Genomic DNA, 13,488 nt, shown 5'->3' on the forward strand with positions numbered 1-13,488 from the left:
GCCGAGGGGGGACCCGTTGGCCACCCCAGGGCTGGTTTTGGGGGGGATGGGGGGTACGGGGGGGCTCTGGGGGTTCTGGGGGGCTAAGGGGGCCTCTGGGGGTGCGACCCCTTCCCAGTTGGCTGGGGGGGCTCTGGGGAGGCGAAGGAGGGGCTCTAGGGGTGCGACCCCTTCCCAGTTGGCTGGGAGGGGTTATGGGGGGGCTTTGGAGGTTTGGGGGGGCTATGGGGGGCTCTAGAGGTGCTACCCCTTCCCAGTTGGCTGAGGGGGCTGAGGGGGAGTTATGGGGGGGGCTCCGGGGGTTATGGGGAGGTTATGGGGGGGGGGGGCTCTGGGGGTGCAACCCCTTCCCAGTTGGCTGGGGGGGTATGGAGGGGCTCTGGGGGTTACGGGGGGCTCTGGGGGTGTGACCCCTTCCCATTTGGCTGGTTTGGACGGATACTGGGCAGGCAGCGGGGGAGGTGGTATCCCAGTTCAATCCCAGTATACCCTGATTCCCCCCCAGCTCAATCCCAGTATATCCCAGCTCAATCCCAGTACACCTCAGCTCTCCCCTGTTCAATCCCAGTGTACCCTAGCTCATTCCCAGTATACCCCAACTCCTCCCAGCTCAATCCCAGTATATCCCAGCTCCCCCCCAGCTGAATCCCACTATACGTTGTGCCGGGATCAGACAGGATGGGGGGGGCTGTGACTGGGGTGGGGAGGCTGTGACTGGGGTGGGGGGGCTGTGATCGGGATGGGTGCCATGTGGGGGTTGTGGGGACACCCCCTCCCCCCCCCGGATTGTTGGGGGTCAGCACCTTCCCCCTGCACCCCAGGAGCATCCTGGGGCATGGAGGGGGGAAAGGGGGGAGGAGGAATGTCAGCTTATGTTGGGGGGAGGGGTGTTGTGCTGATTTGACGGGGCTGGGGGGTTGAGCCTTTTTTGGGGTGGTTGACCCTGTTTTTTGCTGGATTTGAGCCTGGTTTGGGGGTTTACCCCTTGTTTGGGGAGGTTGCTCCATTTTGGGGGGGTTACCCCTTGTTTGAGGGATTTGCCCCATTTTGAAGGGGAGTTTGCCCCATTTTGGGGGGGAGTTACCCCATTTTGGGGGGGGTTTGCCCCATTTGGGGGGGGGTTACCCCTTGTTTGGGGGGATTTGCACACCCCAGGCAGCTGTGCACACCCACAGGCAGGTCCCACACTGCCCCACACACCCTGTGCACGCATCCCTGCACACCTTGCACACCCAGCACTGGGGTGCACACCCCATGCAGCCCTGCACACCCCCCATCACCCTGCACACCCCATACAGCCCTGCACACCCCTCACAGCCCTGCACACTCACAGGCAGGTCCCACACCACCCTGCACACCCCGTGCACGCATCCCTGCACACCTTGCACACCCGGCACTGGGATGCACACCCCATACAGCCCTGCACACCCCCCATCACCCTGCACACCCCCCATCACCCTGCACACCCCATGCTGACATGCACACCCCTCACAGCCCTGCACACCCACAGGCAGGTCCCACACCACCCTGCACACCCTGTGCACACATCCCTGCACACCTTGCACACCCAGCACTGGGATGCACACCCCATGCAGCCCTGCACACCCCCCATCACCCTGCACACCCCATACAGCCCTGCACACCCCTCACAGCCCTGCACACCCACAGGCAGGTCCCACACCACCCTGCACACCCTGGCACACCCCTCACTGGGGGGCACGCCCCATGCAGCCCTGCACACACCCCCATCACCCTGCACATCCCCCATCACCCCCCAGCCCCACACCGCCCCACACACCCCTCTCCCCCACCCAGAGCCCGTTCCCACAGCTGGGGAGCTCGGCAGCAGGCGAACCCCCCCCCCATCCCCAACCCTGGGAGCCAAGCAGGGTGCGTGGGAGCCACCCAGCCGGCTGGGCCGCTGGAACACGCTGCGCTTTGAGATCCCGATCGCTGGCAGCGGGAGGAGGCTCCCAGGAGCCCTGGGGAGCCCCAGATTTGACATGATCCAACATGATCCTGGGGCCTGGTGCATCTGGATACCAGGAGATCCTGGAGTTGCTGCTCCCGGAGCGAAGCCATCGCTGCCGCTGATCCCATGGAACTGGGATGAGGTGAAGCTTTTTTGGGGGGGACACCCCAGTTTCGGTGGGAGGTCCTGGGGTGGGGTGTGGAGCTGAGGTTTGGTAGCATCCTGGGACCCCTGTGCTTCTGCTTTCGGATGAGACCCTTTCGATTCCTCTCCCAGTATGGTGGTGCTGGTGCTGGTGCTGGGCTGGGTCTATCCCTCATCCCACTGGGATGTCACCCCTAAATTAGGCATCCAGAGATGTTGGGGATGGGGATGATATCTATATCCCTCACCCCTCTGGGATGTCACCCCTAAATTAGGTATCCAGGGACGCTGGGGACCAGGACGATGCCCATATCCCTCATCCCATTGGGGTGTCACCCCTAAATTAGGTATCAGGGGACACTGGGGACCGGGACATTCACGGATCCCTAATTTAGGCAAAGGGGGGTCCACCAATGGACCATGGGGGGTGCCCCCCTGGGGACCTGGCTCCCCTCATGCCCCCCATTCCCCCCATTACCCAGTGAAGTGTGGGATTCCCATCCTCTTCTCCCATCCTCTCCGCCAACGCCACGACACCCCAACTTGGGTACCAGGAGGCGCCGTCCGGCACCGCGACTCTTTCCGGCGACCCCCCCACCCCCCCTAAACCACTACCCCACCCCCCGTTTCTTCCTTCCTCTCTCACCCCAAGGCCCTGCCCCGTTTGTCCGGCTTCTTCTTCCTCTCCCATGGCGGCTGCGGTCGGCGCTTCTCCGCCGCGCTGACATCGCACCCAGCCGCCCTGCGCGGCCGTTATTGCAACACGGTCCCCTTACCCCCCCCAAAAACACCCCCATCAGACCGGGGGGGGGGGTGCCCGTTAACACCCTCCCAGCTCAAGGCTTATCAGCGTTTGAGGAAGTCCCTTGGTGGGCTGAGGACCCCCCCCCCCACCCTGCCACCTCTCCCCTCTCTCTGAACTGGGTACGCTGGCCGCTTCGGTCCACCAAGGTAGGGTGCTTTGCCTGCTTTAATTAGCTCCCTGTTAATTAATGAGGGGGGAGGGGGAATGATGTGGGGGGTCTGCCTGCTCACCCACCATGCTGGGTGGGTGTGCTGGTGGAGGAATCGGGGTGGGAGTTGCCATGGATGAAGGGGGGTGATGAAGGTGGTGGATGCGCCCACCGGCCGTGGTCAGTCCCGTTGGCACCTCGTTAGGGGTAACGACGATTAGAGTGGGGGGGGGGGGATATGGGGGGGCTGCATGGGGCTGCCCCCATGGTGGGTCATCCTTGGCTTTGTTGGGGCTGGTGTGGGCACCCACCGCCCCTGAGAAGCACCCACTACCCCCCAAAGAGCACCCACTGCCCCTGAGGAGCACCCACCGGCCCCAAGGAGCACCCACTCATCACACGTACCTCGTTAGTCTAATGAGCCCAGGCCTCATTACCACTGTGGGAAACCCAGTGGTGGTGGGTGATGGATTTGGGGGGAGGGGTCTCCTGCCTGGGGGGGGGAGGGGGCTGGGTGTGACGCTCGGGTCCCCCCAGCCTAAACTCTTCAGTGAGCTCGGGGACACCAAAGCCCCTTGTGGACTGTCCTGTCATAGCCCCTGGGGACCCCCAGCGTGGCTCTAGGCTGGGGGGCTCTGCAGGAGGGGGTGTTGGCCACCCAAATAGGCACCCCCCACGCCAGGTTGGCAGCGCTGGGCAGCCCCCCCGGCACGTAAGGCTCTTATGGTGCCTAATCCTGTGCAGGAATGTGCTGGGGGGGGCACTGAAAGGGGCCTGGAGCACAGGGGGACCCCGGTTCCGGGTGACGGCGGATCGGGGTGATGGAGGAGGATCCGGGTGATGGCGACTCAGGGTAATGGCAGCTTGGGGTGACACCGGCTCCAGGTGACAGTGGCTTGGGGTGATACCGGCTCCAGGTGATGGCAGCTTGGGCTGACACTGGCTCGGGGTGATGGCAGCTCAGGGTGATGGCAGCTTGGGATGACACTGGCTCGGGGTGACAGTGTCTTGGGGTGCCATCAGGTTGGGGGGATGGCAGCTGGGCGTGATGGCAGCTCAGGGTGACAGCGACTCAGGGTGACGGCAGCTTGGGGTGGTGGTGGCTCGGGGTGATGGTGGTTTGGGGCGACAGCGGCTCTGCGGGTGGGTTTTGTTTCTGGAACTTTCTGGGCCAGAGGTCAGAAGGATTAATGGCCAGAGAGGGGCCTGCGTGTGTGTCTCCGGGGAGGGGACAGGGGCAGGGACACCTTGGGGCCATGCTGGGGACAGGCTGGGGACAAGCTGGGATCATAGGCTTCATCCCCATGCCCGGTTTTGGGGGGTTGGGGGGGGGGTGAGGGCCGAGCTGTCCCTCACCATCACCGTGTCACCAGCTCATCCGCTTCCCGCTCAGCACAAAAGCAGAACCAGCGGTGACCCCGGTGTCGCCACAAAGCTGGGCTGGGGAAGGGAGGGGGGGACGACACAGGAACCCCCCCCTGCCCCCCATATCCCTGGTGGGGTCTGTCCCACCACCACAGCCTCCTCCTCCCCACTGTGGGGTGGGGGGGGTTGTTGTGTGTCCCCCTCCCTGGCTTGCGGTGACCCCTTGGGAAGGGACACATATGTGACCCCCCCACACCAGTGTCCCCCTGTGTCCCCCCTTCCCCCTGATCCCCTGGTCCTGCCTCCGTGGGGAGGGGTCTGCAGGGGGGGGTCTGACCCAAGCCTGGGGGTACTGGTGGCACCGGACATCCGTGGGAGCGATGTCACCGCGCTGGCTCAGCGCTATTTTCGATGGCGCCTGGTTTTGGGGGTTTTGTTTTTGAGCTGTGGGGAAGGGAGGGGAGAGGGGGGGAAGGGAAGGGCCGGCCTGTGTGGTGCCATTTTGGGGGGCTGGGGGGGGTTTGCTGGCAACAGTTCCACTGCTTCCACCGGTGTGGGGTGGGAGGTGAGGGGCCCTGGGGCTTCTTGGTGATTGCAGGCTGCTTGGGGTCTTTTGGGGGGGGAGTGTGTGTTTTGGGGGCCCCCACTGCCAGCCAGCGCAGCCCTGAGGGTCCTTGGTGGTCGTAGACTGGTTGTGACCTTTTTTGGGGGGAGGGATGTGTGTTTTGGGGGCCCCCACTGCCAGCCAGTGCAGCCCTGAGGGTCCTTGGAGGTCACAGAATGGTTGGGGTCTTTTGGGGGGGGTGTGTGTGTTTTGGGGGCCCCCACTGCCAGCCAGCGCAGCCCTGGGGGTCCTTGGTGGTCGCAGCCTGGTTGTGATCTTGTTTGGGGGGGGTGTATGTGTTTTGGGGTCCCCTACTGCCAGCCACCATGGCCCTGGGGGTTCTTGGTGGTCACAACCTGGTTGTGATGCCAGGGTCTTTTTGGGGGGGGAGGTGTGTGTCTGTTTTGAGGGCCTCCACTGCCAGCCAGCGTGGCTCTGGGGGTCCTTGGTGGTCGTAGACTGGTTGTGATCTTTTTTAGGGGGAAGGATGTGTGTTTTGGGGACCCCCACTCCAGCCAGCGCAGCCCTGGGGGTCCTTGGAGGTCACAGAATGGTTGTGATCTTTTGGGGGGTGTGGTGGGTGTCTGTTTTGGGGGCCCCCACTGCCACCCAGCGGGCCCCTGGGGGTCCTTGGTGGTTGCAGCCTGGTTGTGATCTTTTGGGGGGGGGGGGGGGTGTTTTGGGGGCCCCCACTGCCAGCCAGCATAGCCCTGGGGGTCCTTGGTGGTTGCAGCCTGGTTGTGATGCCGGGGTCTTTTTGGGGGGGTGTGTGGGGGGTGTTTTGGGGGCCCCCACTGCCAGCCAGCACAGCCCTGGGGGTCCTTGGTGGTCACAGCCTGGTTGTGATGCCGGGGTCTTTTTGGGGGTGTGTGTGAGGTGTGTTTTGGGGACCCCCACTCCAGCCAGCGCAGCCCTGGGGGTCCTTGGAGGTCACAGAATGGTTGTGATCTTTTGGGGGGTGTGGTGGGTGTGTGTTTTGGGGGCCCCCACTGGCAGCCAGCGCAGCCCTGGGGGTCCTTGGTAGTTGCAGCCTGGTTGTGATCTTTGGGGGGGGTTGTGTTTTGGGGGCCCCTACTGGCAGCCAGCACAGCCCTGGGGGTCCTTGGTGGTTGCAGCCTGGTTGTGACGCCGGGGTCTTTTGGGGGTGGCTGTTTTGGGGACCCCCACTCCAGCCAGCGCGGCCCTGGCGGGACACCAGGCGCAGTGAGGCCTGGGTAGGCCGCGGTGGCGGGTGCAGGCCGGAGGGGCCTGAGTCAGGCCCAACGTGACGCTGACGGGCCGGTGGCGGCGCGGTTGGTGTCCCCACGGCAGCACCAGGAAACCCTCCGGCTCTTCGGGGAAGGAAACCAGGCCAGAGCCGGGCGGAGTGGAGGAGCCGGGCCCTGTGCCAGCACGGCGGGGCCGTGTGTCCCACCCCAGAGCTGTGGTGGAGGTGGCGGTGGGAAGGGCAGGGTGAGGGTGTCCCTGCTGTGTGGGGAGGGACGTGTGGCTCGGCCATGGTGTGGCGTGGGCTTGGGGTGGGTTTAGGATGGGCTTGGTGTGGGCTTGGCATGGGTTTGGCATGGGTTTGGCATATGGTTGGTGTGAGCTTGGTGTGTGTTCGGCATGGACCGATCCTGCCCTTGTCAGGGGGTGGTTGGGACCGATCCTGCCCTTGCCTGCTGGGTTCAGGACCGATCCTGCCCTTGCTTTGGGGTGGGAGGGTGGGGTTTGGGACTGATTCCGCCCTTGCTGGGGGTGGGGGGTGTTCAGGACCAATCCTGCCCTTGCCAGGAGGGGCTCAGGACCGATCCCCCCCTTGCTGGCAGTGGGGTGTTCAGGACCAATCCTGCCCTTGCTTTGGGGTGGGGGGGTGAGGTTTGGGACCGATTCCCCCCTTGCTGGCGGTGGGGTGTTCAGGACCAATCCTGCCCTTGCCAGGAGGGGCTCAGGACCGGTCCTGCCGTTGCTTGGGGTGGGGGGGGGGGAGGTTAGGATCGATCCTGCCCACCCTCACCCCCGCTATCTCCATCCCCAGGCCCTGATGCCATCCTGAAGCTCCACCAGATGCAGGAGATGCACTGAGCTGCGCCAGGTCTCTGCATCCCCCACCCCCCCTAGCCCCAAACTATGGAAGAGGGGGCGTCGTTACCCGTGGCCTCCTGGCTGGCTGCTCTCCACCTCGACCAGTACACAGAGAACTTCCAGCAGAGCCAGCTGAGCACCGTGTGGGACTGCCGGGCCCTGACGGATGAGGCCCTGACCCGCCTGGGCGTGAGGCTGCCCGGCCACCGCCGCCGCATCCTCCTGGGGCTCCAAAAGGCCTTCACCGAGGGGACCCCTCCTGGGGAGCCCCCCCCGACCCCCCCCAACAAGCCTGTACCCCTAAAACGCCACATCTTCCGCACCAGCACCCCAACTGGGACAGAACTGAGGGTCCCTGGGAGTCCCCAGCTGCCAGAACTGGGAGGGGGGGCGAGTGTCGTTCAGCCGCCCCCCCCCATCCCACCCAGGGTGGGTTGTCGCCCCCCCGTCAAATTCTCCTCGTCGCTAACGGGTGGCACCCCAGAACCCTGCCCTGCGCCCCGCAGCCGCCCCCCCGGCCCCGACGTGCCGTCGCCGCCCCCTCCCACCAAGAAGCCCCCGGCTGAAAGTGGGGTGAGACCCCCCCCCATCCTGCCACCGCTGCCGGCCAAGCGGCACCAGCTGGAAGCCAAGGGCCAGGCCCTGGAGCGGCCCCCGTCCCCCACCCGCCCCCCGCTGCTGCCCCCGAGGGCCGCGTCCCACCGCAGGTAAGGGGGGGCTGGGGTCTGGGGGGAGCCTGAATCTGGGGAGGCCACAAGGCAGTGGGGTCCTTGTGGGGAGCTGGGTGGGACTCTCAGGAGGGTGTGGAACTCTCTCACCCCCCCTCCCTCCCCTTCCCCCCCCCCCAGCCCAGCTTGTCCCCCTGGGGTACCCCCAGATCCAGCACATTCCTGTGGGGTAACCCCAGCCCCAGCTCATGTCCTTGGGGTACCCCCAAGAGCCCCCCAGCTGCAGCTCATCCCCTTGGAGTACCCCCATACCCCCCAGCCCCAGCACATCCCTGTGGGGTACCCCCAGACTTCCCAGCCCCAGCACATCCCCCTGGGGTACCCCCAGACCTCCCAGCCCCAGCACATCCCCTTGGGGTACCCCCAGACTTCCCAGCCCCCGCACATCCCCCTTGGGGTACCCCAGACCACCTACCCCTGGGGTACCCCCAGACACCCAGCTCATCCTCTTGGGCTACTCCCAGACCCCCCAGCTCCAGCTCATTCCTTTGGGGTACCCTCAGACCCGATTCACCCCCCGGGGTACCCCCAGCCCGGGGGGGTCAGGGTCTAACCCACTCCTGCCCAGTGCCCTCTAATGTCACACTGTCATTAGGTGGTGGTGGGAGTGTCATCCCCGGGACCCCCCCAGCTTTGTCCCCGTCCCCTTTTGGGGTGTCCTTGGGGAACAGCGTGGGGCGGTTGAATCCTGACTGTGAGCTGGGGGGTCCTGGGCTCAATGCACCCCTCAGGTGCTGATGCTTGGGATGGATGTGTCATCCCCCCCAGCCTTGGCCCCCCCCCCTCACATCCCCCCAGCTTCTCCTGGCCTTGTGTCTGCCCCCCCCCCACCCCCCCCCGCGGTGACATATGGGGTGCAGAGCTCCCCCGAGCAGGCAGTGCTGAGGCCTGACGAACTCATCACACCCCGTGGGAGCAGGAACAAACCGCAGCGGGGGGGTGGGGTGTGTGTGTGTGTATTTGGGGCGGGGCAGAGCAGGCGACTGCCGGCTGCTGCGGCCGGATGACACCAGAGAGACGGGGTTTGGGGTGCAGCGCTGCGCAGGGGGGGGTGACGAGGTCCCCCCCCTCGTTGTGTGGCTCCCGCCCCCCCCGGTGTGTGTCCCCTCCCCCAAGGTGTGTCCGTGCCTCCTCCCCGGATGTCCCCCACCCCCCGCCCCGGGTGTCTGTCCGTCCGTCCCACCCCCCGGGTGTCTGTCCCTCTGTCCCACCCCCCGGATGTGTGTCCATCTGTCCCCACCCCTCCCCCCGGGGGTGTGTGTGTCCCTGGGTCTGTGCCCCCCCTCCAGGTGTGTCTCCCCCCGCCCGGGCGTGTGTCCGTCCTCCCTCCCCCCCGGGGGTGTGTGTGCCCCCCCCCGGGTGTGTGTGTCCGTGTGTCCAGGGTGTGTGTCCGTGTGTCCAGCTGCAGCCCTCCCCCCCCTTGAGCACAGGGTTTGCTGCTTTGGCTGCAGCGACCCCCCCAATCCCCCCCCCCGCCATTGCATCATCACTGCACCCCAAAACCTTGCAGAGCTGGGGGGTGGTGTGTGGGGGCTGCAGGCAAGGGGGACAGCACTGTGCCCCCCCGCCTCTCCCCCCCCCCCCCAAAGGGCACACTGCTGGGGAGGGTCCGGCTGGTCCCTGAGGGGCCCCATGAGGGAGGGTGGGGGGGGTGCTTTGCCCCGGGTGAGTCCAGAGGGGAATGGGGGGGCGATGGCTGCACCCTCCCCACTGATCCCCCTCCCCTTTTTTGGGACAGAACCCTGGAGGTGCACACACCCCCACCCCACCCCCCCCAGAGCTGGGCTGGGCTGGGCTGGGGGGTCTCTGCTACCCCAGGAACTGGAGACCCCCCACTCAGGGGACCCCCGCAGCCCCTGTTCCCCCATTCCGGGGTGTGGGGGCAGAGGGGGGGTGCCGGTGACCCCCCATTTGGGTGCTGCCCGTGCTGCCTCTTGGGCCGGCACAGGAAGTTTGGCGAGGGCGGCGCAGGAAGTGCTTGGGGGGGGGGGGGGTGACGAGCTCCGCTCCCCGGTAGGCCTTGGGCCGTGGTGGGTGGGTGGTTTGGGGAGGGTGAATGGGAATTGGGGGGGGTCCCCTGCCCAGGTAGGGGTGTCACAGCCAGGCTGGCGGGGCGCTAGGCCGGGGTTTGGCATGGGGGGGGGGGCAGGCCTGAGGTTGGCCTCCTGTTGCGCTAGGCCGGACGCCTCCCTGGGGTGCAGTGGGGGGGCTACAGCAGGGGGACAGGCACGATGTGACATGCTGTGTCACGATATGGATCTGGCATAGGGGGGTTTTGCTTTGTGGGTGCCCCCCCACCCCCCATCCCCGGGGTGTCATGGCACCCATTGGGTGTGCTGAGGGGTCCCGCCAGTGTCTCCCCTCACTGCTACCACACATGGCGGCTCCCACCCCCCCAATGGGACCCCCCCCCCCCCGCCATAGGGTGCTGGCTTCACCCAGAGGGGTCCCCCCACACTTGTTTTGGGGGTGGGATTAGCCCACCCCACCCCAAGCTGCCCATGGGGGTCAATGGGTGCTCAGCCCCCCCAGCACCAAGGGGGGGAAAAGCAGGGGGGGCATGTGCCCCCCATGGCCAAGCAGCACCCAGCACCCCCTTGTCCTGGTTGGGGGGCTGAGCCCCTCACCACAACCCCCCCCCCCATCACCAGTCCCGGTATTTGCTTGGCAGTTTTGGGGTGACACCCCCACCCGCCCCCTCCCCAAGCCCCCAAGGGCCCTGTGCCCACCCTGAGCAAGAGCATCCTTGGGGAAGGGGGTCCTGAGTTGCTGGGGGGGCTGTGGTGGGTGCTGAGGGGGTGTTGCGTCCACCCCCACCATTCATGGGTGCCCCAACAACCCCGACCCCCACACCCCCTGGGTGGGGGGGGGCTGAGTTTGAGGGGTGTTGGGTGGCCCATGGAGCCCCAGGGGGAAATGGGGGGGGGGGGCGGCAGTTTCCTACCAATCCTCCCTGAGTTGAGTCCGGGGGGGGCAAGGGCGGAGAGACCCCTGAGCCGCCCCCCCAAGAGCCCCCTGTCTTCCTGCACCCCCCTGTACCCCCCCACTCCTCCCCCCCCCCCACTCTTCCCCCCCCGCCCAGGCCGGATGGCTGTGGCCGGTTCCCATGGCAGTGGCAGCTGAGAAATGAGGTCAGGCTGACCCCAGGGAGAGCTCACGCTGCCTTCCTCCTCCTCGTCCTCCCTGCTACTCTCACCCCCCTGCTTCTCTTCGTCTCCCTCCTCTTCCTGCCTCTTCTCCTCTTCCTCTTCCTTCTCTGCTTCCTCCCCTTCTCTTCCTCCCCTGCTCCTCTTCCTCCCTTTTCTCCTCTTCCTCCCCCCACCCAGAGCCAAGCCTTTGGGGTCCACTTCCCCCAGGACAACCCCAAACCTCCGTTTCCAGGGGGACTTTCCCGCTGTCCCCCCCTCCTCCATCCCCAATGTCCTTGGTAGGAAGGGAACACCCCCGGGACCCCCCCTTCCTGCTTGGGGGGGGTCCCCTTGGACACCCACAAACCCGCTGTGGCTTGTGGAGAAGGAACCTGGGGGAGGGGGGCTGGGGGGGGCATGTTGGGTGCCAGGAGATATTTTGAGGCTAGAAAAAGTGGGGTGAAGCCTTCACTGGGGGTTGGGGGGAGTAAAACTGGGGTATGGGGGGGCTGGGGTCCCATCCTCCCCTGTACCCCCAGTTTTACTCCCCCCAACCCCACCACCTTGCTCCTGTGGCTGGTGGTGAGTGGGGGGGGTTAGGAGGGCTGGGAGGTTCTGGGGGGGCTCAGGCAGTGCTCACTCCTCTCCCCCACAGTGTCACAGCTGAAGAGGAGGTGCTGGGTCCCAGCAGACCCCCCCACAGCCCCCCCTTGACCCCCCCGGCCCTGCGTCCTCGTACCAAGCCCCCAGTGCCACCAGTGCCACCATCGTCACCAGTGCCACCATCATCACCATCACCACCACCAGCCAAGGCCCAGGTGCCCTTTGTGCCCCAGTTCGGTGAGTGTGGGTTTGGGGGGCCCCCTCCCATCTGCCCCTTGTCCCCCTCCCCATCCCAAACCTTCCCTGGGGTGCCCACCTGGGTCCCTCTGCCCAGCCCCCCCATCCCTTGCCCATCGCCCCTGTCCCTCTGTCCTGCCTGGGGTCTGTCCCAGCTCTGTCATCTTCTGGGGTGGGGGGGGGAAACCAGGGGATGCAGGGGCTGGGCTAGGGATTTTGGGTGTTCTCATGGACCCCCAACCCCACCCCCCCAACCCCCTGTGTGCAGCTCATTGCCCCCACCAGTCCCCTCTGTGGGGTGGGGGTGGGGTGGAGGATGGGGGGTCAGCAGTTGGGGGGTGGGGGACTGAGCTGGGGACTCTCTGCAGGGTGGGGGGGGCTGCCCGGGGTGGTTGGGGGGTCCCTGTGCCTGGGGAGCAGCCCCTGCACCCCTCATCCCTGGGAGGGGGGTGACACACGTTGGGGGGGGAGGGGTGTCCCTGCCCATCCCTGCACCCCTCATCCCTGGGTGGGGGGGACACATTGGGGGGGGGGTTGTGACTCTGCTGGCATCCTCCTGGCAAAGCCAGGCGGGGGGGGGGGTGCTAGGGGGGTCCCGTGGGGGGCGATGGGGAGGGGGCTGCTTCCCAGCATCCCCCCTGGTCCTTTGCAGATGACTCTGACTACGAGGACTCTGCCTGGGAGGAGGAATTAGCTGGACCTGGGGGGGCCATGGCCAAGGTTGGTGTGTCCCCCCTCCTTGCCCCAGCTCACACTTGGCCACCCCCCGGCTCCTTGGGGGGACTGGCACCAGCCCTGGGGGTCCCCAGGGAGTGGCCTGTGACCCCCCCCCCACCCCAAGAGGCCTCTCAGGATGCTCAGCACACTGGAGGCTGAATTTTGAGGGAGGGGCAAGGGTGGGTTTGGATGGGTTTGAGAGGTCATGGCAGAGAGAGGACACCCCCCTTCCTTGCTCCAATGCCCACAGCCCCCCCATCCCAGCGTCCTCCTGGGACCAGGCTGTGCTGGTGCCTTGGCTGCCTCTGACCCCAAAGTGGGGGGATTGCAGCGGGGTGTGGGGGGGTGAAGGCTGTCAGGGTGGGTGTGTCCCCATCTGTCTGTGTCTCCCCCCCCCCATTTCCCATGGCCACCCTCAGAGCACCCCTGGGGGGTCTCAGGGTGCTATAAATACTTCCCCCCCCCATCCTGCCCTGGCACTCAGCTCATCCCATCCCGCTGCAGGCTGGATCCTGCCCTCCTCCCCAGCAGTACCCCACCCTTGGGAGCCCTTTTTCCCCCATCTCTCCCGCGTTTTGGGGTGTGGAGGGGGGGTCAGTGAGGGGGGGGCCCTGCCTGCTTTGTCCCCACAGGAGGATGCAGAGCCGGGGACGGGGCGGCCGTGGTCGCTGCGCATCAGCAGCCTCTTCAGCGAGGACGAGCTCATCGAGGACTATTACGATGCTCCCCCCGACAAGTAGGAGCCCCCTCACACCCCTCCAAGGCCCCCCCAACCTCCTCCTCTCCCCCCCCAGTCTCCCCAAACTCCCCTAGCCCTCCCCCAAACCCCTCCAGTGCCCCCCACGATTGGGAATGCTTGTGCAAGGGGGAGAGTGGAACCCCCCCCTGCGTGTGTTTGTGTGTGTCTGGGTTTGGGGCTGTTCCCCCCCCCAATTTGGGTTGGGATGGAAGGGGTTTCTGCTGTCCCAGGAGC

At 66.3% G+C, this 13,488-nt stretch overlaps 1 protein-coding gene across 1 annotated transcript in view; it reads left to right on the plus strand.

Annotated features, from left to right (window-relative positions):
* Positions 1-7,147: 7,147 nt before the first annotated feature.
* Positions 7,148-13,488, plus strand: part of ARAP1 (ArfGAP with RhoGAP domain, ankyrin repeat and PH domain 1) — a gene marked incomplete at its 5' end in the record, with an annotated part of 31,051 nt that continues 24,710 nt past the window's right edge. Inside the window, 4 exons of the mRNA XM_084280519.1 lie at positions 7,148-7,809; positions 11,614-11,798; positions 12,451-12,524; positions 13,148-13,251. Of these exons, the coding sequence (XP_084136645.1) occupies positions 7,148-7,809; positions 11,614-11,798; positions 12,451-12,524; positions 13,148-13,251 (1,025 nt within the window). The remainder of the gene's footprint in view (positions 7,810-11,613; positions 11,799-12,450; positions 12,525-13,147; positions 13,252-13,488) is intronic.

Source organism: Gallinula chloropus (assembly GCF_964237585.1).
Source record: "Gallinula chloropus genome assembly, chromosome: 1".
Taxonomy (NCBI): Eukaryota; Metazoa; Chordata; class Aves; order Gruiformes; family Rallidae; genus Gallinula; species Gallinula chloropus.